At 35.8% G+C, this 26749-nt stretch overlaps 3 protein-coding genes across 3 annotated transcripts in view; 2 read left to right on the plus strand and 1 right to left on the minus strand.

The window, feature by feature from the left end:
- Positions 1-26749, minus strand: part of LOC131804698 (uncharacterized) — a 120619-nt gene that overhangs the window by 63096 nt on the left and 30774 nt on the right. The gene's annotated exons all lie outside the window — the stretch shown is intronic.
- Positions 8611-9609, plus strand: LOC131804634 (uncharacterized protein K02A2.6-like). Its single transcript, XM_059127686.1, has one exon. It carries the CDS (start codon positions 8611-8613, stop codon positions 9607-9609), a length of 999 nt encoding a protein of 332 aa, XP_058983669.1.
- Positions 19689-21542, plus strand: LOC101900927 (pH-sensitive chloride channel 2). Its single transcript, XM_005189240.4, has one exon. It carries the CDS (start codon positions 19875-19877, stop codon positions 21504-21506), a length of 1632 nt encoding a protein of 543 aa, XP_005189297.2. The 5' UTR covers positions 19689-19874; the 3' UTR covers positions 21507-21542.

Genomic DNA, 26749 nt, shown 5'->3' on the forward strand with positions numbered 1-26749 from the left:
AAGTCCCTGCAAATCTCTTTCTGACAAAAAGACACCTGCTGAATTGTGGTACAAGTTTAAGCCCAAAATTTTAAAACTAAGAGTTTTTGGATGAATAAAACTGGATTCAAAATCACAAGAAATGGTAACGATGGGTTAAACGTCTAGTCAAATCCAAAGATCCGAAACATAGTTATGCAAGAGGTATTCGTTTTGTCGAAAACTGTTTTCCTTATTTGCAACAGATTTCAGTAATAATGAAAGTAATTCAGCTAATGAATTGGCTTCTGCAGAAAATGATAACGATATTGATTCTGGCGAGGAGGAAACTACAATTAACGAAAATGAAGCCATGGCCAAATTCTGAAGCTGTTTCCAAGAAGAAGCGAAAGATTAAGGGGAAAATTAATAGGTAATATAACAGAAAATGCCAATTCTGCAATTTCCCATTGTATAGTGGAGCCTAAAACATATGACGAAATCATGAGGGATTTCTTTAAAGAAAATTGGATCAAAGCTGTGAAGGAAGAGCTTGACTCTATTGAAGAAAATCGTGTTTGGGATATGGTTCCATTCCCTGTCAACCATAAAGTATTGAAGTCCAAATGTGTATTTAGCATCATAGAGGAAGCAAATGGTAGTCCGTCTGCTTTAGAGAACCGGAATTGACTAATAAGACACCATTCACCGGTGGTGAAACTTAGTACAATTCGGATAATATTAGCGGTGATCGTTCAGAGGTTACTTGCTCCAGCTTGGTTTTAAGAAATCTTTACATGGTCCGTGTCTTTATACAATGTTTCAAAGTAATTCGGTTTTGTACTTACTACTATATGTGGACGATGTATTGATTGCGGGAAATGATTTGAAAGCTATAGAGAAGGAAAACGATTGTGGACCGCTAAAATATTACTTGCGAACGAAGATTGAATATAAAAGAACAAAACTCCAATGGAAAAGGCATTGATTCTTCCAATAGAAACCCAAGATTTAACGGACAAACCATATCGTGAAATGCTGGGAAGCATAATGTATTTAATGTTAAGCGTCCGATCGGGCATATGTTATCAAATACCGTACATGGGTAGATTTCAAAACAGTCCAGGCGAGATACATTGGTTTGCATTAAAAAGAATTGTTTGCCATATTAAAGAAACTAAAGAACTCGACATGGTTAACCAAGATAATGTTAGTGATGAAGGGCTTATTGGGTTTCTAGATGTCGATTGGGCCTCAGATAACACAGACCGCAAATCTGAAAGCGGGTATATATTTTTGGTTGCCCTGTATCATGGAGCAGTAAGAAACAGACTATAGTTGCAACCTCAGCGAAGCGGAATACAGTTATGCTGTTTCGGAAGCTCTTTGGATTAGGGAAGCTCTTTGGATTAGAGACGAGGAATTCTCATAGATTTGAACATTCTAAATGAGAATAAACGTGTTTTAATTTATGAGGACAACAGAGGATGTATCGGCATAGCGCGAAACTTCTGACAGCAAAAGATCAGAACATATTGATACGAGGTATCACTTTATACGAAATTATATAGGCAAAGGAATCATAAAGCTTCAACATATTTCGAAAGAGTCGCAAGTAGCAGACACGTTTACAAAATCATTGAATACAAGCAAATTCATAAAGTTTCGAGATGAAGTGCAACTGAAACGTAGTGATTGAGAGGGTGTGTTGTGACACTCTAACTATTTCAATTTTTATATCCTCCACCATTCTCCTCGGAATATTTATAATAGACCCCACAAAGTATATATATATATATATATATATATATATATATATATATATATATATATATATATATATCTATATATATAAATGTAAGTTGTGTTAGTTACTACGCTTATAACTTAAGAACCGCTGGATTAATTTTAACGATTCACACAAATTCGGAGTTGTCTACTCTCCGAAAAGGATAATATCCAAAAAAATCGCGTAAAAATGTGATATATTAACATTTTCATTTTGACTTTTCAAATGTACAATAGTAATGTTTTATTTTGCATGATTTTTTTCCATTTTGACTTACTTTTTTCTAATGTACATTTGTAGTGTTTTTTTTTTATATTTTATTTTTGAATTCGAATATTTATACCAATTTATTTAATTGACTTGATTTCTTGAGAACTGAAATTGATGGCGGGTTACATGGAAGTGTAGTAGCGAATTATGTGGTGGCGAAACGGAATAGATGATATCGAAATAATTTAACGCGGTCACACCAAAGTTAAAAGATAATTACTTTTTCTAAATCGCTGAAAAATCATGAAAAAGAGATCTCATTGCAAAAATCAAAAAAACATTTTCAATGGAATCGAATTTTAAAGTAATAGTACATTCTATTGACAAACTTTGTAAGGAAGGATCTTAAAACATTTGCTGTAAAAAATCAGCGAAAAAGTTGAAGACTTTTTCAATTTGTTATTCTTTTTTTTGTAAATTTTTTTTGTGAACAAAATAAAGAATAATTTTTCACTAAAAAAATTGAATAAGTGCGAAATAGGATGTTAACTGACATCTACCTTTCAACTCCAGGGCCTACATCGTGGGTTAGCTGGAAGATGCGAACACGTTTAAACAAACAAAAATGACCGAAAAAGCTTAATGGGGCTCATTTCAAAGCGTGACAATGATCCGTCCAATGAGAGCTCAAAATGCAAAATTCTTTGGGAGAATAATAAGTAATATACCAATATTGAAATAAAAGGTGCAAAATAGTAGAGCGAATGGGACTTTTAGTAAGAAAAGGTTTTATATCCTTCCAGAAATTCTTCCCAAACATTCAAAATACCTAAAATCACTTTTGCAGGTCTTTATATCGATCATAACTCATGGATAAGGGAACAACCCGATTTCATATTTATATAACCATCTATGATTTAAGTTATTTTTGGGGTCTTGGCCGGCCACTTTTTTCATTTTTTGGCCCTTATTTGACATTTTTGTTTCTAAGGTAACCTCTTCGCATAAAATTTGAAATTTTCAGAGTAGGGCATATATTGGTATTGACCACATTCATCAATTGATTTGGCTAAAAAATTTTATTTATGCCACCCTGGGGTAGGGAACCATTATACAGATAATTGCCACATAGGAATTTATTTAAGTAAAGTCCCCACATTGGAGTATCCCCAAGTCCACTTTCACATCTAATGTGTGGTCAGAAAAGAAAATTTTGTATTCTATTGAATTTTTAACCCCCAAGAGAATATTGGTTGGGAACGTAGATTTGGGATGTGCATCCATATGAAATAAATTGTGGAAACATGAACAAATTACAAATATAAGAAAGTAGCACGGGACCGAATATTTGTTTAATCATCATTGAATTATCCTATGATGAAAATATGGAATTTAGGGGGTCTCCAACTTACAATTTAAATGGCAAATAAAATTAATTCCCATCTTATCATTCTGCCTCAATTATGAGGTGGATAAAACTATTTTTACTTATTTAAATCACGCGAAATGCTATGACATGCTATATTGTTCTGCTATATTTTTGATTTGGCCTCTATTTGTCATCTTGGATTATAAGGGGTAGAAGAAAGTTTTCAATGTAGGTCGATGTTTCGGAGTAGTGCCCATATAAAGAAGGTGCCTCCTAATTTAACCACATTTCAAAGAATTTGGCTAATAATGCGTATTAGGGGGGTGAAAATCTTACACTAAAATTTCAACATATCTACAAATTGTAGAATTTTTATCCATGTTATAATATCCTCTCAAGTCCACCATTTGGCGGACAAACAGACTGACATGGTTAGGGGGACTTATGAGGACTCTAATGCACAATCTAAGTTGCTAATGGGTTTAAAAAGTAATTAACTTTGGCTATTCTTAAATCATTCAGCCCTCAATTATGTAGTATACAAAATACAGCAAATTCCAAATTACTGCTCATTTGACTGGAAGATTTTGCTACGATTTTTACCATATTAAAAATTAATTTGATCCCTTATATGGCGATAAGATTGATATATACTTTTTAATAGATTTGTATAGCACATCCACACAGTTGAAGCCCACGGTTTAAATATTGAAGCCCACTGGTTAAAAATGGGTACAGGTATTTTAAAACACTTTAAATCGACCTGTACGTGAACACTTATATCAGTCATATCTGTGAATAATTATGCTTGGGAATATATGCATAATAGACAAAAACTACGGGCCGGCAACGCGGACCGGGCCAGCTAGTATATATATATATATATATATATATATATATATATATATATATATATATATATAGAACCACAATAACCACAAAGTATATATATATATATATATATATATTGGATCAGTGTAAAATTCTAAGACGATCTAGCGATGTCCGTCTGTCTGTTGTTATCACGCTATCTTTCGAACAAATTGAGATAGAGGGCTAAAATTTTGCATGCATGCATAGTTTACAAGTATGCAGGTTAAGTTCGAAAATAGTTAAGTTCATGTCGGTCCACGTTTTCGTATAGCCCCCATATAACGGTACCTCCCGATATTCGGTATTTTCATGATTTTTCCGACATTATTAACCGAAATTATTTCAAATTTCATATTTAAAGTTCGTAATGGGTACTACAGCCTATGACAACAATTTTTGTATGCAGATCCACGTCTTCGTATAGCCCCATATAACGGTACGCCCCGATATTCGGTGCGACATTATTTACCGAAATTATTTCAAATTTCGTATTTGAAGTTCGTAATGGATGCTGTAGCCTATGACAAAAATGTTTGACGGTACCTCTAGCTACTCAAAATTTTTATGATTTGAGAAACATTATTCACCGGAATTGTAACAAATTTCGTATTTAAAGTTCGTAATGGGTACTACAGGCTATGAGAAAAAAAATTGTATGTAGGTTCACGTTTTCGTATACCCCCCATATAACGGTACTTCCCGATATTCGGTATTTCGATTTTAGCGACATTATTGACCGGTATTGTTTCAAATTTGGTATTTGAAGTATTTTGGGTACTACAGCCAATGACAAAAAATTTAATAAGCAAGTCCACGTCTTTGTATAGTCTCCATTTAATAGTTTTCTTTTAAGTGGTAGTTTCCGGAAGTTTTTTTTTTAATTTTCAGGTTCCTTCCAAATTGTGGAGGGTATAAAAATTAGCTTTTTTTTACTTATTTGTTTTATTTTATTATACCCTACAACACTATGTGTTGGGGGTATTATAAGTTTGATGGGCCAAAAATTATGTAACACCTCGAAATATTGATTTCCCACATAGGAAAGTATATATGGATCTTCCTATCTCGCCGAGTTGAATCGATCTAGCTATGTATGTCCGTCCGTCTGTCCATGTTAATTTGTAATCACTCTACAGGTCGCAATTATGGCCCGATCTCCACGAAATTTAGAATGGAGGTGGGGCTAGGGTGATGATCTTTTGGAGATGATCGCATAATATTTAGGGGTCGAAATGGACCAGTAGCTATACAGGTCGCTATTATAGACTAATCGCATGTGGCTAGAGTTTAGGGCGGGGAAGAAGTCTACCAATTTGGGTGGTCATCGGATAATATTTAGCGGGTAAAATAGACCATATCTTTTGTGTTGAAAAAATTAAAAAAATTTCATTAAACCGCGAATATTTTAAATCCCGGCGAAATCACAAAGCCATGACAAGGTTACTTCTGATCTTTACATTGATGTTAACATCCAACAAATCGGATATAGCAAAATATGTACAATATATGTGCATATCAAAGAGAATATGCTTGAAAGATCTCTTATATGTCGAGAACGGCTGAACTGATTTCGACAGTTCTCATTAATTCAGAATGGCCTCTTGGCAGGAAAGAAAGAACGTCTAAAAAATCGCATAAAAATATCTCTCTAAAGCTGAAAATATTGATTTTGTACATTTTCTCATATTTTTTCAATTTTGTCATATTTTTGGCATATTTTCATTTTGAATTAAACATATTTCTACAACTAACAAAACTAAGTAGTTAGGATATCAGAATATCATATACGGATCGCATTTATGGCCCGATCCTAACGAAATTTTGCATGGGGACCAGATGAGGGTCAGAATAGAAGCCTACTCTTTTTGGAGATGTTCGCCATATATTTAGGGGTTGAAATGAACCAAAAAAACTGCAAAATTGTCAGCAGGTCGTAATTATTGCCCGATCCTCACGCACATTTGAATAAGGGTTACCGGGCATTGCAAAAGCCAAGCAGTTTTGGATTGCCATCCAAAAATATTCAATGTGTGAAATAGTTTGCCAACTTTTGTAGACAAAATACGAAAATGTCCATTCCAGTGACTTTTTGGAGAATTCACAAATACAGGAAAGACACACTTCTGACTATTTCCTTAACGCTGATTTCGTTGAAGAATATAATCAAATGTCTGTATCTCATATTTATGCGTTTCAGTCAAAACCCAATAATAAATGTTAATCTTTTGCCACTTCTGAGAGATTATGGGTCTTTGGGAAATATTGGTTCCAGATCTAGGAAGACCATTTACGTGCAACATCTTCCAATAAAATGAGCAAATTAGTTAAAGTTTCTATTATTCGAAAATTAGAGAACGAAATCTGATGGTTTTCTTTTATTATTTGTCACAATATCTTGTGGAATTCTTTCGAGTATCTCGCCTATATAAAATGTATCGTTTATTATAGTGTTGTAGGGTATTCAACGGTCGGCCCCGCTCGACTGTAGCCTTTGCTTACTTGTTTTTATTTTATTTGTTTATTTTTTTTTTTTTTTTTTTGAAATTTAACAGCGTTACCTAAAATTCCAACATAGCGTACACAAATATTCAATTTCCTCACTATGGTAAAATATTTTAATCGTCCGTATTACACAAATACGCCAAGTCCATACCTTAAAATCTACCTACAAAGAACGTTGTAAAAATTGCTGTTATATATGCCAATTACGAACATTCACATTTCTTGTTTCATTCATTAATCATTAATTTTGAACACACCAAATAGAAATTGTTCAATTATCAATGTTGACTTATTTTAGTTACATTCCTGTAAATGCATGTGTGTTTACTTGTGTGGTGAAAAACGTCGACCGAGTACGTCGATTTTAGGTAACGCTGTTAATGTTGTCAGTAAAAATTATGGTAGATAGGTACACGCATCGACACAGCTAATATTTGAAAATACATATAATTTTTTTTTTTTTTTGACATATTAATGTTCCCAAGCTTTGCTGTATGTGTGGCAACCCGCTGAATAGCTATCAGAGTGGCAGCACACAAACAGAACCAGTTGATCTGGCATCACTTATGAAAATAAATTATTATTAGTTTTTCTGATGAAATCGCGTCGTTTTATGTTCCTATTATAAATAGAAACCGTTCTTGAATTAATTGGTTATTGTTTTATTTGGTTATTTCGGTGGTTGTTACAGTATGTACCTGTTTTCTTCTACCATGGTTACAGCGTTAACTAAAATTCGACGTTGCGTACCCAAATATTCCACTTTCCCACTATGGTAAGATGTTTTGTACGTCTGTATTACCGACAGGTCCGTATCGTAAAATCTACCAACTAAAAATACTATACTGTTTTACGTATTTAGTAGTGCGCCCGTAACAAAAAAGGTTATATTGGGAATTTATGTGAAGCAGAAAGGCTATTGGTAAAATGAGCTTTTACTCTCAGATGAAAAAAAATGTAAATGTTGAACCTCTAAGAGAAATCACGAAAGCCAAGGAGAAGTTTATTTGGACGACGAGACAAAACGATGCATTTTTAAAACTCAAGGAAAAATTAATTGCCCTCCCAACACTTACTTATTTTTCACCGAAACGGCGCACTAGATTAATTGCGGATGCCAGCCCAGTGGCTTTGGGGCGGTACTAATTCAATTTACTGGAGACACTCCGTATGTCGTGTCTTTTGCAAGTAAGGCGCTGTCTGAAGTAGAGCGCAGATATTCGCAGACTGAGAAAGAGAGCCTGGCTCTGGTGTGGGCTGTCGAGCGATTTTATTATTACTTAGCGGGGATTCAATTTGAGCTGGAGACGGACCACAAGCCTCTCGAAGCCATTTTTAAGCCAACATCGAAGCCGCCGGCTCGTATAGAGCGTTGGGTCTTGCGCCTGCAGTCCTTTAGCTTCAAAATTATTTACAAAGCGGGGAAACATAACATAGCAGACTCATTGTCCAGACTCTGTAATCTGGATACAGCTGTTACTTTTGATAAGCCATGCGAGTTCAGCATTTGCTCTATATAGAAAATTCAGTACCACAGGCTTTAACCATTTTGGAAATTGTACACAATAATAGCAAAGATGATGAGATTTTGCAGGCAGTAGAATGTGTAAATACCGAAGATTGGAGTACAGCTACTAAGAACAGGTATTATCCATTTCGATTTGAGCTCAGTATTTTAGGAAACTTGTTGCTAAGAGGTACGCGACTTGTGATTCCTGCAAGCCTGAGACAACGAGTGCTGGATCTAGGCCACGAAGGTCATCCAGGCGAAACCGTGATGAAGCGAAGAATTCGTTCGAAGATTTGGTGGCCTTTGGTCGATAGAGATATAGAGAAATACGTGAAAAGCTGTCATGAATGTATGTTGATATCTCGGCTAATACCACCGGCTCCTATGAAAAGACGAATCATGCCAGACAGTCCCTGGGCTTGTGTAGCAATGGATTTATTGGGCCCGTTGCCGAATCACGATTTTGTATTTGTAGTTATTGACTACTACTCAGGATATCACGAGCTAAAATTTATGAAGAAGATAACGTCAACGGAAATTATTGATTTTCTCGAGGAAATATTTGCCCGACATGGATATCCCAAGTCAATAACTGCAGATAACGGGCTCCAATTTGTGAGCGAAGAATTCAAGACTTTTTGCAGTACTAATAATATCGACTTGATGACATCACCGCCTTATTGGCCCCAAGCTAATGGAGAGGTCGAAAACTTGAACCGCTCTCTTTTAAAACGTCTTCAGATTGCTCACTCGCAGGGTATGGACTATAAAAAGGAGATTCGTAAATTTACCCTCATGTATAATGTCACTCCGCATGGCACAACAGGGAAAGCTCCATCGGAACTTATTTTTAATCGAGTCATTAGAGATAAGATTCCATCGCTGAATGACGTTGAAGAGAATGTTATCGACTCTGAAGCCAGAGACAATGACATTGTGAATAAAGATAAAGGGAAACAGAGAGCCGATTCTGACAGAAATGCGGTCGATTGCAACATCAGAGTTGGGGATAAAGTATTGATGCGAAATACTGTCCACTCTAACAAATTATCTACAACCTTTGGGCAAACTGAATACGAAGTAACGGAACGAAAGGGCAATGATGTCGTGATATCAGCAGAAGGCAGAGTGTATCGCAGAAACATTACTCATGTTAAGAAAATTCCAACTGATTCATCGCTACCATCTTTAGCAAGGCCCACGGAGACTTCGGTTGCAGATCCAGAACATCACGAACTCCATCATGATCCAGATGCCGCCGACGAAAGTCCTTTAACCAATGAATCATCATCGGAACCATCATCAAAATCATCTAACTTAGATACGGGAGGATCCAGGCCGAAAGTAACGATGAAGCTTAAGAAAAATAGAGGAGGGATGTGGCAACCCGCTGAATAGCTATCAGAGTGGCAGCACACAAACAGAACCAGTTGATCTGGCATCACTTATGAAAATAAATTATTATTAGTTTTTCTGATGAAATCGCGTCGTTTTATGTTCCTATTATAAATAGTTTATTCATTAAAAGAAACCGTTCTTGAATTAATTGGTTATTGTTTTATTTGGTTATTTCGGTGGTTGTTACAGTATGTACCTGTTTTCTTCTACCATGGTTACAGCGTTAACTAAAATTCGACGTTGCGTACCCAAATATTCCACTTTCCCACTATGGTAAGATGTTTTGTACGTCTGCATTACCGACAGGTCCGTATCGTAAAATCTACCAACTAAAAATACTATACTGTTTTACGTATTTAGTAGTGCGCCCGTAACAAAAAAGGTTATATTGGGAATTTATGTGAAGCAGAAAGGCTATTGGTAAAATTAGCTTTTACTCTCAGATGAAAAAATGTAAATGAACTCAAATGAAAACTTGATTGTCTGCCTTAAACAAAGGTTCTGTAAACACGCTATTACATATTACAATGATAAATGCAGGCTGATGCCTCATCACTAAGTATTCCTGAACAATCGACAATTCGTGTTCTTAACGTACTTTAGCCCACTCGAGCCAGTTAATACCTTTGAGTGTATAGTCATGTGTTGCCTTAAAGAGTAAATAAGTTGAAAGTGCTCACAATGCCCAAAAAGCCCTGCGTCCGCAGTAACCATATAAAATGGAATTAATATTGTCACACAATCAAATATACGCAGAATATTATAAATTTTCTTTCCAAGTCGAGTAATTAGTTCGACAATCAATTATAAATATGTCAAAAAGTTAGCGTTTTTGATTTAAAAACAAATGCCATAAATACATTTTAATGCCCATAATAAATATAACATTTGCGATAACACAATAAATGACCATATGTCAAACGTTGTTTTTGACAAATACCTATATTGAATTACAATCAATAACAATTGTACAAAATTCGTTAAGGTCCCAAGAAAAATTTACTGCTCACATTTACAAAATAACAAGTGAAAACGCGTTAAGTTCGATCGGGGCGAATTCAACGTGGATCTCGAGGTTTTTATATTCTTAAGGGTTTTCTTCGCCTCAGCTTAACGCTTTTTTACTTGTCTGTGTATTCTTTTTTCATTGTGACAAGCTGTTGATATCCAAACAAAAAGTTCATAGAAATAGTTCGTTTTTATACCCTACACCACAAGGTGGTCAGGGTATTGTGTCTTTTTGCACTTGTTTGTAACAGGCAAAAGGAAACGAGATAGACCCATAGTTTCTTTTGATGATCTGCATAGAATCACATTCTGAGTCCATTTATGCATGTCCGTCCTTCCGTCTGTCCATGTATTTTTGTTAACAAAGTACAGTTCGCATTTATTGCCCTATCCAGATGAAATTTTGCACAAATCAAAACAAACAAAAATTTAGATATAGCTCCCATATATATTTTCGTCTGATTTGCCTTTTATTGTGCACCAAACGTGTAATATCAGTCCGAATAGTATGGAATTGTGCACGTACGATCAGATTGGACCTGAAAATGAGTATGCCAAATGTGATCGAAATCGGTTCAGATATAGCTATAGGTCCCATATATATTGTTTATCCGATTTTTTATTTTTGTCCTCCGCAGCCGTAATATGCACTCTGTAACAACAATATTTGGGAAAATATATCAAATACAGCTCAGAAATACATTTGCTACATTTTATCGAGATCGGTTCAGATTTGGATATAGCTCCCATATATAACTTCGTCCGATTTACATTTTATTGTGCACCAAACGTCTAATATTGGTGAAAATGGAATGGAATTTGGCACTTACGACCGAATTGAGTCTAGAAGCTAGTATGTTAAATTTGGTGAAGATCGGTTCAGATATAGCTATAGCTCCCATATATACTGTTCATGCGATTTGTTATATTTGTTACCCACAACCGTAATATGCACTCCGTAACAACGATATTCAGGGAAATATATCAAATACAGCTCAGAAATATCTTTGCCAAATTTTATCGAGATCGGTTCCGATTTGGATGTAGCTCCCATATATATTTTTATCCGATTTCAAATTAATTGTGCACCAAATGGGCAATACAAGTCCGAATTTAAAAGATACAAATGCTTCGGCATATTTAGTCCTTTTAATTGTTATATGGAGCTCTACTAAATTAGCAAAGTGGTGTAGGGTATCATAAAGTCGGCCCCGCCCGACTTTAAGACTTTGTTTACTGGTTTTTTTTTTTGGTTTTGCATGTCAAAGGGTAACACGAAATCAAAGTTGCATGAAATAACAAAGATATTTAAAATCAACTCAATCCTCATTACTTTTGTCGTAGCGGCGTGTCGTTCCGATACCAAATTGTGTAAAGGATTTACCCAGGGAAAAGAACGATCGGAACTATAACCAACTCTTTCTCTATATCCAGTTCCTTTATTTTCATTTGGTTCATCATGCGATTTTGACTTATAACGATCTATTTGGGTCTCGTTACTTTGGCCCTTTTTCTAGCTTTACTCCCCTTTGTGATTCTTATTTCATGAAAGAAAAGGGGATCGCTTTTAGTCTACTTTAATTAATACAAAAATAAAAATATTGTTTTAACTACAAAAGTCTGATTTATAAAGTCGACTTTTTTCATATGAACTAACGACTGAACTGAATAAACAATAAAGCTTAAAAGAGATACCTAAACTTCGACTTAGCTTGTGTACGCTAATATTCAACGTTTCCACTATGGTAAAATGTATTGTTCGTCCGTACTACTTAAATACGCCAGGTCCATGTCTCAAAAGATAACAAAACTATGCAAAAAATTATAATTTTTAAAAGTAATCCGCTTCATATATTTTCCATTTTTTTGTATTACTCATTTTTATTTCCAACATACAATCATAGAAATATTGAAATTGTACACATTATCGGGAGTTATTGCTTAATCCAGATTTGTTCAACCAAACTTACAATACAAAAATAGGTCTTCTTAAGACATGATCACTTTAAAACTGGTACAGACTCTACATGCTATTATGTATACCCTATTGCTATATTTGTATACCCTTAACCATACATAGTATGGAGGCTATATTAAGTACGTTATTCCGTTTGTAACTCATCAAAATAACAATTTTAGACCTAAAAATGTATATATTCCCGATCAGCGTAAAATTCTAAAACGATTTAGCCCTGTCCGTCCGTCCATATGTTGTAATCACGCTAGAGCCAAACGAAATAAGATAGGAAGCTAAAATTTTGCACATATCAGTCTTTTGTGTGCAAGCAGTTCAGTAACGTTCCAAGATGGTCTATATCGGTCCATGATATCGTATGACCCCAATATAACGGTACCCCCGATATTCGGTATTTTGAAGATTTTAGTCACATTTTCCAATGGAATTGTCTGAAAATCCACACAAGGAGTTCTTTTTGAGTACTGAGTATGTTTATGTAGGTCCACGATATCGTATAGCCCCCATTCGACCGTACCCCCGATATTCAGTATTTTGACCATTTTAGACACATTTTCCAATGGAATTAATATAGAGAATATATCTATATCGGCAGGCTATATGGGAAATCAGTGTTAAAGGACTACATTTTACTGCACTGAAATCATCAAATCCCAAATTAGAGCACATTGGGTCGACTAGTATTAGGAGATAATATTCTATGAGGGCTATATCCAAATGAGAACAAATATATACCTTTTGTAACATCAATCATCCTAAGAATAAGATGACAGCCTGCACAACGTTTGAATGACGTTATGATATTTAATATCGTAATTACAAATGGTAAAAGGAGAGGCTCACGGACATAATTTGATCGACAAAGATTTCTACTCTTTACCATACTTTATGGGGTCCCTATCTTTTATAAACCGATGACACTTTATTTATGTTAGTAGTTAAACTAAAGTCATGTTGCCGGGACTTCAATTTAGAAATTAATATCGATTCTGATGACGACAACTCCAAAAAACTGAAAACATACAGGGTGAGATGAAAAAACTGCAGCCAACTTCAGACTGTTGTAATTTATAAGCCACTCGTATGACAGCTGTTAAAATTATTCCAGTGACAGTTTATTATATTGTTTACAAGCGTACAAAATCATTTTGGTGAGAATTTTCCAGAAAAAATGTTATTCGTGATGGAATTCAAGCGTGATAGTGTGATTTCTTTATATTTGGCTGGAAACCCACAAGTAGCTTTAGATAGAGCACTCCAGCATTTAAATGCGATTAAATATTTTGTGTCTCATACCATCGCTCGTTACCGTGATACTTATAGCGTAGCCCGACGTCAAGGAAGTGGACGGAAGAAAACAGCAACATCAGCAGAAATGGTTCGAAAAGTAAAGAAGCGATTTGATCGAAATCCGCGTCGCAGTGGCCGAAAAATGGCTCGTGAGATGGACATATCGCAATATTCCATTCGACAAATATTACAAAAAATGGTTCGGGGTAAAGCATGAAATTCAAAAAAGTGGAAGAACTTACACCGCAACGGAAAGAAAATAGACTCAAAAAAGCTAAAGAGTTGCTTCGCTTGGCCGAAAGTGGTGAAATGCCGTATTTGGTTTTCTCCGATGAGAAAACATTCGTTGTCCAGCAGTTTGTAAACAAACAAAATGATCGCGTTTACTTGCCAAAGAGGTCAGCTGAAAATCTGCACCTTCGATTGGCCACCAGAACTCAAGCGCCGGCCATGGTGTGGTGTGGGCCACCATAACCGCCGATGGTCGCTCTACGCTCGTATCAGAATAAATGCCGAATATTACCCCAAAAATATCCTGGAGGTGTATTAAAACCTTGGGCACGTAAACATTTTGGCCGCATGGTTTGGACATTCCAACAGGACTCAGCACCATTGCACTCAGGACGCGCCACCCGAGATTGGTTACAAACTGAGGTTCCTCGCTTCATTTCTAGTGCACAATGGCCACCAAAATCTCCGGATACCAATCCGTTAGACTATTATGTCTGGAGTATTTTGGACAGCATGGTTGGCACTAAAAAATACCAAAGTGGTGATGGACACTCAAGCAAGCGCTTCGCCGGGAATGGATCAAAATACCGCAGAGCAACATTCGGGCAGCGTGTGACGGTTTCATTAGCCGTTTGAAGGCCATATCTCTTGCCAAAGGTGACCAATTCGAACAAATATAAACTTATTCAAAAATTTGATGCTTTTTCCGACATTTTTTGTTTTCATTCAATAAAATTTTGAAAAAATATTAAAAATTATGGCGTTTGACTTTGCTGCAGTTTTTTTTATCTTACCCTGTGTGTACAAGTTTATATGCAAAATTTCCTTTATTCACCATAAATATTGTGGACTCTAAATAAATAAATTGGAAAGAATAAATCAATAAACCACAAAAAAGAAAAACAACAATAAGCTTGAACTTTAAAGAGAAAAGCTAACCGTTTACAACTTATATTAGGTTCTTAAACATATGCATTAAACGCGGTTCGGGTTAGCTGTTATATTATTAAATATGGAATTGTGAAATTCAGTTTTAACATATGTTATGTTATTTTTGAATATTTCCAAATGTTCTGCGCGGTCATACGGTTGAGAGATGGGATTGCCCAATTAAGTTCAGGCTTTGAACATCTTAATAGACATTTTTGTTGTTCTCATTCTTGCATCTTCCACATAAATGGGAAACATTGTGAATGATAATGCCTTCCTCAAAGTGGGACATCAATGTTCGACTTTCTTCAAGTTTTGCATAGTGGTTGACTCTTTCTGCTACCTCTCCTAAAGAAGTTAAAAATATATTATCAAATTAGATATCCGAGATTACTTTAAAAATAGTGACCTATTGCTGTTTGTTCCTCCTTAAAAAAGTAAAATTCGTTAACACGTAACTCTTATAACATGTAAACTCAGAGTCCGGTTTATTTAAAAACTTCGCATATCCCATATTTAAAATATTAGATCGCGCATGAAGATGCGCCAACGATCAGAAATATTGACAGTCATAGCTCAGTATTCAAGTGTTATGCTGGACTAAAGTGCTGTATTTTTATAGGATTTCACATAGGATCAAGCCTGAATTTTCTTCTTTGCAAATAAATTTGATAGACATTAGTCTTCCAATGCCCGAATTCGCCTACAGTGGGCTATTTTTTTGAAATAAACCCAAATGAAGTATAACAAAAACTTGAAATCCTCTATATAACATTTACACAATCCCCTATCTTGATAATCAATGTCATCATTTCACACTGCCTAATAAAAATTGTTTGAATTATTAATTATAACAACTACAATGACCTCTAAAGTCCAACACATTTGTGAAATAAAGACTAGAAGACAACGTTCTGGAACAGAACAAATATAAAATGCCATTTCCACTTTAATCTACGGAAAACCGACATATAATTTTTGGTTGGGTTCACATTATTCCTATCAATGTGCCTAACCGAATTTCACATTCGTCATTCTCTTTTACATCAAGCGACAATCATTTTCGATAAATGTCACCAAAGCTATGAATAATTGCTAAAATAGCTTGCCAATGGTGCCGGTACGGGTGCGGGTGCGAGTGTTTCATTCGAATAGTGATAGTACCAAGCATACAATTGCACTCTACGTAAGTATATTTATTTATTCATTTAAAGAAATTTCGGAGTAGGTGCTCCATCACAAAATGTTAGACATAAGTAAATATTGATATTCCGAAAAGAAAGACGAAAATCTGATAAGAATTACAAAAATACAGAAAAACAATCGTTATTTGCTGCCACTCTTACGCGTTCACCTGCTGTCTTTCCGCCTGCCCTTCTGGCCAGACCGTGATGATAGTACATGTGTACACTTTGAAGTTCAGTGTTTTGATATATCTTCGAGATAAGGAAATAAAATTATATTAAATTAAATTAAGCACTACAGAAAATAATCTAATAAATAATAAAGCAAAAACAAATGAGAATTAGACAAAAATAGAAACATATATTATTCACAAAGCAGCTATTGGTACCCTACACAGACAGTATCAAACTGTTTATATTTATTTCTCTCTCTGAAGAAAACTAATTTAATATTATATGTAATATATATATATATATATATATATATATATATATATATATATATATATATATATATACACTCATGTGATTTTATATAAACAAAAATATTTCGAAAAAAAATTGAATTAGAATAGGCACTAGGTAAAAACTAGTTTCACGAAACAACTGAACTTTTCTGAGCTATCCATGAACATGATTCCACAGCAGTAACTCACTTCACTTACAATTTAATATTTTGAACTGAGACTTGCAGCGTTAAGGCTAGTTTATACATCATTTTGCATTTTATAGCATGCTCGCAACAAAGTTTATTCCAAGAAGAATCTCTATTTAATATAGTGGTTATTAATGTATTTGTTGTATAAGTAATAAGTAAAACAAAGAAGACACATTTTTTTCCACTTTGTTCCTATCTAATCCAATTGTTCTGGTAAGGATTCCCAAAAGTTTGGGGTAGTTAAGTGCAACAGATTATCAAATGCTATTTTCTTTTGGGTAATTTTTGTAAAGAAATTTAGTTAAAGTAGTTCGTGCCGGAACGTCATAATTGTAGATACGAAACCAAGAGAAGTGCGGAGGAACATATTGTATAAATTTAATAAATTTCCCTTTGTTTTTTTCTTTGCAGAAGCCAACCGATGACTTAAGCCGGGCAAAAAGAAAACTTTTTATGTATCCTCACCTTAAAAATGGTAACAACTTTGAATCATCGCTTGACGAATGTCATCCAATGGCGTGGATACACATTCAGTTTGTTTGTTGTGGGAGGTAAGAACGTTGGCGTAACACTATATTATCGGTGTTTTTTCGTCGGTCTAGTCTACTTCGTCGACAAGCAACGTATATGCTTTTGAGCCCTTTTTATGGCATTTTCCATCACTTTGGCCAAAACTTCCGGCGATAGGTCCTCACATTCTTGACGGATATTATATTTAAGAGCTGAAAGAGTCTAAGGCTTGTTGACATAACCCCGCAACTTCCACAAATAGAATTCTGGCATATTGCCTTCAGCATATCGTGCAGTGTGTGCCGTTTCACCCTCCTGTTGGAACCACATGTTTTTTAATCCCAACTCATTAAGTTGCGGCAAAAATAAATCGTTGATCATTGCTTTGTAGCGCTCACCGTTCACAGTAACCGATTGGCCGGCGACGTTTTCGAAGAAGAAAGGTCCGATGACTCCTCCACGAAAACAGCACACAATACAGTGACTTTGAGCGGGTGTAATGGCTTTTCATGGGTTACATGCTGGTAATCAGTGCTGCAGAAGCGTAAATTTTGCTTATTTATGTACCCGCTAAAATGAACATGAGCCTCATCACCCATGATTTTGTTTTTTTTTTTTTTGATGAAAAAATCATCTTCTTCTTGATGTTGATTAAGGATTGCATTGTACGGAAACATCTTCAAGTCTTGTACCAAAATTCATCGATGTCGCTTCCATGACATCCTCGGCTACAGCAATATTCTCTGCAGAACGGATACTCCGGGGTCTGAACGCCTGGCCGTATCTTTTGTTGTGCCAGCCTCTTCGAGGCGAGCGGCTAAACGTCGCAGTGTTTCACCGGTAGGCGTTGGACGGCCAGGAAATCTACGACGAAATTCACGTTGTGCCAATGTCACCGATCGATTATTGGTCAAAGAAATAGTCACCAATATTCCGCGAGCAGTTGAGCGTAATATTGTTTATTAACGTGTATTTCGCATGTATTTACTACTAAAAATGTCAAAACAGAACTGACGTTAGGGGCCAATAGTAAAATTTATAGCATTTTCTGATAGGAGGATTACTTTTGAACCACCTTGTATATTCCAGATAAACCACCTTGTATATTAAATTCTAGTTCTATTAAATATGGAAATGAGAAACGTCAAATAAAAAATTGTATAGACCAAATATTTTTCGTTTCCTGAACAGCAAATATATACCAATTCAATGAGTTCTTGTAACATTTGTGGAGAAAATATAATAAAGACTTGTTTTAATAATTTTCACTTTCGCCCTTTATAGGTGGATTTGTCCGCACATGCCATTATCAGTATCTCCCACAATTTGGGAAGTAACTCATGTAATAATATGTCCGCAAATATCGAAATTGCAGTATTCGGGTATATGCGTCACTTCTGTTATTAGGAACATCCAATCCAAATTTCAAATAATTCTATAACAGTTGGCAACTATCGTCAAAATACCGAATATCGGCAGGATATTGGCTATAGAAAAGCGAAATTGTTCTATATAATAGAACAGCCGTTGAAATAGCGCATTTTAGATTCGACTTAAATCTTCTCAACGTCATTAACTTTTGAGATATTTATTTCCCCTCGACAGCTTGAGCTTGATAAGGCATTTTCCTCACATCACACTTTAAACTAAACCACTGTGCGGTAATAATTGACGTATGCTCTATATGAATGTGTGTCTGTGTGTGAGGGCCTTATAATAATAAAGGGTGTTTTTTAAGCGAGATAGAACTTTATTATAATTGTAAAAAGTAGCACAAAAAATTAAATTTTGATGAAACGCTTGAACAACGCTACGAAATTATCCCAATTTACTTTGAAAATCAGGCTCTAGAGCAGTTGGCAAATGACCCTTGGTTTTATCGCAAAATTGTGTTCAGCGTTGAGGCGCATTTTTGGCTTAACGGGTTTGTTAATAAGCAAAATTGCCGCATATGGAGTGAGACCAATCCACAAGAGACCCTACAGACTCCATTACAAGCAGAAAAATGTACCGTATGGTGCGGTTTTCACGCTGGTGGCATCATTGGACCTTATTTCTTCAAAAATGAGGCCGGAGCTCGCGTTACGGTCAATGGAGATCGTTACCGCATCATGATCAATGATTTTTTGATTAATTTGATTAAAATTTAATTTTTTGTGTTATTTTTTACAATTTCATGTTCTATCGAGCTTAAAAAAAAACACCCTTTACAACTAGAACAACCGACCGAAATGGCGTGCCTTTGCGAGCACTTTTATTTGAAGAGCATTGTCTACCCAGCTGTGTGGATTGGTTATGTTCTGATAGGTATACCCATAGACGTGGTTGGCTAGTTTGTCAGTTGGTCGCAGACAGTTAATAAGAAAAATCACAGCCTCGTATGAACAGTCAAATATTTAACGATCGCCAACCGCATAGCGGGTAGAACCAACAACACCTTCAGTGTTAAATCGTAGTCTAGTCTTAGCGAACAAAAATTATGAATAAATATTCGATTGTGATAATTCTTCTGATATGTTTCCTCGGATGGACGGTTGCTGTCGGTTCAATTAACGTCAACACAGTAACGGGTGTTTTGGCCTCGACAATCAACTCTACTATACCCGGCAGGGAGAATATTGAAAAGTTACGCGTATCACTTTCGGGGACAGTCAACAGTGTGCCAGTAAACGAGAGCACGTATTCGATTCTGACGGATTTAAATGTAACAAGGAGTGCCGACGAAACATGTCCCTCGCTGGATGATGCTGCCCAACTAACACAGACCCAGCTGATTAATCGTCTGACAGCATCCTGTCGCTACGACCGCCTGGAACGACCAAATGTTATGGAAAATGGGAGCATTGTCGATGCTCCATTGGATGTGTTCGTTCGGGTGTACATCTATGTGTTACAGAATCTGGACTCTAGCGACTTACAATTCAAGATGCATGGCCTGGTGCAGCTGCGTTACAAGGATCCCCGTTTGGCCTTTGATGAGTATGCGCCGAATAGGAAACAATCAATTCTGGGCGAATCCAAATTGCGTGAGCTGATATGGGTGCCACACATATTCCTTGCAAACGAGCATGATTCAAGCGTTCTGGGGACCAGTGAAAAAGATATACTCACATCGATCAATCCAGACGGTACTGTCATTACATCGTCGCGTATTCAGGCCACGTTGTACTGTTGGATGAAACTGCAAAAGTTCCCTTTCGATGAGCAGTATTGTCCCACGGTTCTGGAAAGCTGGATGTACAACGCAACTGAATTGCGTCTGTATTGGGAGGACAACGCTCCACTAACTTTTGACCCCAAAATGCACTTAACCGAGTACGCCTTAGAAAATGCATGGACAAACGAAACCATTATCAATGCCGACTTGAATGACTTGCGGCACGGAGCATTTGCAGGCAATTACAGCTCACTAAGCTTCACAGTTCATCTGGTACGAGAGGTGGGCTACTATGTCATGGACTACTTTTTGCCCTCGATAATGATTGTTGCCATATCCTGGGTATCTTTCTGGCTGCAAGCTGACCAAACACCAGCTCGCACTACTCTCGGCTGCACCACTCTTCTATCTTTCATCACGCTTGCCTCGTCCCAGGAGAACAACTTGCCCAAAGTCAGCTACATTAAGGTTTCCGAGGTATGGTTTTTGGGCTGTACCTTCTTCATATTCGGCAGTCTGGTAGAGTTTGCCTTTGTTAACACCATATGGCGGCGCAAGAATAGTGTCGAAGTGAAAAAAGTGAAAAGCAAATACATTTTGAAATCTACGTTAACACCTCGCATGAAACGCCACAAAATGATCGACAACGAACGTCAGCAAGCGCGACCACCCTGCGATCGTTTCCTTTCTGTGGATACACCTTCGCCGATCATTATAACCGTGGGCGATGAAACACCCAACAAGTTCACTTCGTCGGATTCCATAGCAACCATAACGTCAAGTGTGGACGACAATTTCTCGGATCCTGATAACAAACGTACTGAAAATCACTCCTGGACAACAATGACGCCACACGAAGTCTCTCTGTGGATAGATCGCAAAGCCCGCTTCTTATTCCCTGTGGCATTTATCATTTTCAATGCATTCTATTGGACATTTGTGTATTGTTTGTGACAATAAATTATGCATGTATATGGTCAAATTCAAAAATTGTTTTTTAATGCCCGGGTTTTCCAAGTCACTCGACTCGCTGACCCGAAGTCGACTGAAATTCTGTGTCTCTACTGAGAAAGTGTAGTGATAAATAATAAAAAAATCAAATGCGAAGATATGCAAAAACTTTTGGCGGAATAAATGAATGAAAATATGCGTAACAAAAAATTTAAATTTGGGTACAGATTATTTCAGCTTAGCTAAAGTAACTGAACTAGACATTCAATTTCGATCAAATTTCTTTAACCGAAACCCATTTGAATGATAAAACGGGCAGTTGCTGAAGGACATACTTCGATTTGAAAGGGAATGGCCATAAAATGCTTTTAATTTTTATTCCCTCCACCAAACTGTGCTCAGGGTATTATGTCTTTGTGCATTTGATTGTAAGCGAGATAGACCCATGGTTCCTTTTGATGATCTGCACAGATTCACTTTCTAAGTCGATTTATGCATGTCCGTCCGCCTGTCCATGTATTTCTTCAAACCAAGTACAGGTCGCATCTATTGCCCAATCGAGATAAAATTTGAGATAGCCGATCAAAATGTAGATATAGCAACCAAAAAATATCTTCGTCCGATTTCACGTATAACGGAACCTCCCGATATTCGGTATTTCGATGGTTTTAGTCACATTTTTACACGGATTTGTCCAAAAATTGGTATTTGTATTTCGTAATGGGTTCTAGCTCCTGTGGCGGAACATAGTATGAATAGGTCTACGTTTTCGTATAGCGCACACATAACGATACCCACCGATATTCTGTATTTTGATAATCCTAGTCACATTTACCCGCGGATTTTTTTCTTTTATATAAAAATGTTTCCTTTGCCCAATAGAAACCAATTTTTGACAGAAAGGCAATAGGTAAAATGAGCTTTTGATCCCAAACTGAAAAGTAAATGAACTGAAATTAAAACTTCATTGTCTGGGTAGCAATTGCTTGTCTGCCTTAAACAAAAGTTCTGTGAACAGGCTATAAGTACAAATTAAAAAATTGACCGAAATTAACTTAACTTTCGCTCAAATTTAAATTCTATTTGGTTTATGATTTTAACATGGTCCATCTCTGCATTTTCTGCAATTTACCTTGTTAAATTTCTATGAATAAAAATCTCTGATTTCTGGGTATACCTTGGATTTATAATTATAATTTTGACAATGAGATGTTGTCAAATGAATAATTTTGAAAAAAAAGGAAACATATGGATGGATTTTTAATTAATAAAAAGCCATAGAAGAATTATTAAGGGGAGAATACATAAAACGCTATGTTAGCTGGCTTAAATCATCGGCTAGTTTCTTCAAAAACAGTTAATGTGCAAAATATATGGGGGCGCTGCTCACACCAGTAACATGTTAGCATAAAACTAGTAAAAAGAAATTAATAATACCGTAGGGTAAACAAAACATTAGAACCAATTATGAACCACAAATACCAATTTTTAGACATATTCGTGGGAAAATGCGACAAAAATCATCAAAATACCGTATATCGGGAGGTACCGTAATATGGGGGCTATACTAAAACGTGGACCTATGCATACAATGTTTCGCCAACGGAGCTAACACCTATTATGACCAACTAATTCCAATTTTTAGACAAATCCGTGAAAAATGTGACAAAAACCATAAAAATACCGAATATCGGGAGATACCGTTATATGGGCTATACCAAATCATGGACCCATACATGCAATGTTTCGCTACACGAACTAGGACCCATTATGACCTACAAATGCCAATTCTCAGACAAATCCGTGAAAAAATGTGACAAAAATTATCAAAATACCGAATACCGGGAGGTACCGTTATATGGGGCTATATCAAAACGTGCACCTATACATGCAATGTTTCGCCACCGGAGATAGAACCCATTACGACCAACAAATACCAAATTTTAGAAAAATCCATGAAAAAGTGTGGCATAAATCATCAAAATACCGAATATCGGGAGGTACCGTTATATGGGGGCCGATATATTTTATTTTCAATACCAACCATCCTAGACACAAGACAAATTATTCTGCTAAATTTTGACGCTCTACGTCAAATAATCGTGATTTCAACAGACAGGCAGACAGACGCACATCGTTAAATCGACTTAGAATTTTATGCTGATTATGAATATATATAAATTATGGGGTCTACGACGAATATTTAGGAATGTTACAAACGGAATGACAAAGTTAATATACCCTCCTTTCCAAGGTGGAGGGTATAAATATATTTACAGAGGAATTTACGAATAAAATTTTGTGTATACCGAAAATTTGGGCTCAAGATTGTATTCCATTGACGTTTTCAATTAATTGAAAACTACATTTATGGTATGCTTATAACATATGCTATGATATCGTAAGAACAGAGGTAAATCTCCCTGGTGTCAAAATTTTGTCTCTACTTCTATGTATTAACAATTGCGGCGTCGCTTTTTCATTATCGCGAAAAAAGTGTCCGTATCGTCGCCGTTCTGTCAAGTATACAACGTATTTTTTTTTCGATTACCAAAGCGTCAATGTTATGTTACCTTATAATTATTGAACAATAAAAAAATTAAATTCTTCTCCATTATGGCATAGTTTAAGAGGTAGAGGTAGTCCATATAGCAAAACGGTATTGCAACTACAGAAGTTGATTGATTAAAACGTAAGCGGTTTTTATGTGTAATATTTTACTTATTTTTCTCCTCTTTTCCTCTTTTTTATACCCTCCACTACAAGGTGGTCAGGGTATTATGTCCTTGACCCGAAGTCGAGCCCTATTTAAATTGGAGATAATCGGTCAAAATTTAGATATAGCTCCCATATATACCTTCGTCCTATTTGTCTTATATTATGTACCAAACGTGTAACATCAGCCCAAATAAAATTGAATTTTGCACACACGACCAAATAGGTATGTCAAATTTGATGAAAATCGGTTCAGATATAGTTGTAGCTCCCATATATATTGTTCATCCGATTTGTTATATTTGTTCTCCACAGCCGTACTAACGATATTCAGGGAAATATATCAAAATCAGCTCAGAAATACCTTTGCCAAATTTTATCGAGCTCGTTTCAGATTGGGATCTCTATCTGATTCCAAGTTAATTGTGCACCAAATGCGTAATTCAAGCCCGAATTGAAAAGACACAAATGCCTCGCAAATTTAGTCCTTTGGACTTTATATTTTAACTATATGATTTAATTCTTACAAATTCCCCGCAAAAACTTTAATTTTTTAAGTGAAGCTCTACTAAATATACAAATTGGTATAGGGTATCAAACATGAATTGATCGAGGTTTTGTGTTCGCAGTCAAACAGCTCACATGAGTGATTTGTTGAATTGTTCATAAGGGGACGATCATCTAAGATGAGTGTGATCGGTTTCATTCGTCCTAGTTAAGGAATTATTTGATTTGATTAAATAACAAATGATCGAAATGTGAGCGAAATCATGATTGTAATTTTACCAAGCATTTCATAACTAAAAACAATGTCCATAAAAGAATTGCGTAGAAATTATATTGAAACAAGTAAGCAAAGGCTATAGCCATGCGGGGCCGACCATGTGATACCCTACAAAACTACAATTTGTAGAAGCCCCCTTATGTCCAAATCCATTTTGGAAGATTTCGATTTTAAAACTCTAATTTCATGCGAGATTTCGCGTCCTTTGGTTTCTATTTTGGTTACCTTTATAACGGCTGCAAAATCAGTAACATGTTTAGTTGTTGGTCCATTTTAACCCCTAAATATATTGCGGACATCTTTGAAAAATATAGGCCTTGCCCTTCAGAGCCAAACCCTACCCTTGTAAAAATGTTCTTGAGGATCGGACGATAATTGCAATCTGTAAATAATAACCCCAACCTGTGTTGTAAGGTGAAAAAATGTTTCAAAATATACATTTAAATATTATAAGTCAAATTGAAAAAGTCGCATGCGATAAAAAATATGAAAAAATAAAAAAAAATTTCACAAAATACTACAAAACCAATAGTTACATCATTATTGACATCTTTTAATGCGATCTTTTAAGATTTTATACTTTTATGCCAAGAAGGCATAAATTGACAAAATTTGTCAAAATCGGTCCAGCCATTCTTGAGATATAAGCATTCTTATTAACATCCCCTTCCTTCGTATATATACATTGTATATATACATATGTCTGATATATTTACTACCGGCATCTACGTAACGGTCAGCATTGACCTGTTCGTCTATTTGTGATTTCGCCCGGATTAAAAATATTCGCGGTTTAATGGAAAATTTTACTGTTATATAACACAAATTTTATGCTCTTTTTCACCCACTAAATATTACCGATGACCATCAAAATTGGAAGGTTTCAGCCAAGCCCTAAGCTCTAGCCACATGATAACTCCCGCTTCGATTGGTCCATAATTGCGACCTGTAGAGCAACTGCAAAATCCGGAAAATTTTCAGTTTTTAGTCCATTTCAACCCCTAAATATTATGCGATCATCTCCATAAGCAATGGGGTTCTATTCTGGACGTAGCCCCACCCCCATTCTAAATTTCATAAGATCAGGCCATAATTGCGACCTGTAGAGTGATTACAAATTAACATGGACAGACGGACATACATAGCTAGATCGACTCAGCTCGACGAGATAGGAAGATCCATATATAGTTTCATATGTGGGAAACCAATATTTCGAAGTGTTACATAATTTTTGGCCCAATCAAACTTATAATACCCCCAACACATAGTGTTGTAGGGTATAAAAACAGAAAAATTTAATTTTTTTTCTTGCTACATTAGACTTCAGAAACTTATTTCTAAAAAAAATCAAAACCATTATTTTTAATAAAGATACAGATCAAACGTATTTAATAAACAAACTTGCAACTTTTTCGGTTGCACTATCACAATATTCTTCCAATTCAAATATTTTACAAGTCAACAGAAACTGTCCCAACTTGATTGCATGGTTGAATAAACAATAGGTGTGTCTGATTACTTTTCCTACAGGAATTGTCCAGCAACATCTTTCATACACAAGTGAAAATAAAATATACAAATTTCAGATTTACGTTACATACGAATGCTTCGTTATTTTTTATTGCATCACCTACAATTTTGTTGCTTGACATGTAACGGAACTAAAAAACAGTGTGTGGCACGCTACAGCAACATCAATGTACATATAGATTTACGAAATCCACTCAATCTCAAATGCAAATTCAAT

Source organism: Musca domestica, unplaced genomic scaffold, assembly GCF_030504385.1.
Source record: "Musca domestica strain aabys unplaced genomic scaffold, Musca_domestica.polishedcontigs.V.1.1 47, whole genome shotgun sequence".
Classification (NCBI taxonomy): domain Eukaryota; kingdom Metazoa; phylum Arthropoda; class Insecta; order Diptera; family Muscidae; genus Musca; species Musca domestica.

Excerpts from the sequence above, each read along its gene's own strand:
- LOC101900927 (XM_005189240.4), top strand. The coding sequence starts at position 19,875 with ATGAATAAATATTCGATTGTGATAATTCTTCTGATATGTTTCCTCGGA.
- LOC131804634 (XM_059127686.1), top strand. The coding sequence starts at position 8,611 with ATGCCAGACAGTCCCTGGGCTTGTGTAGCAATGGATTTATTGGGCCCG.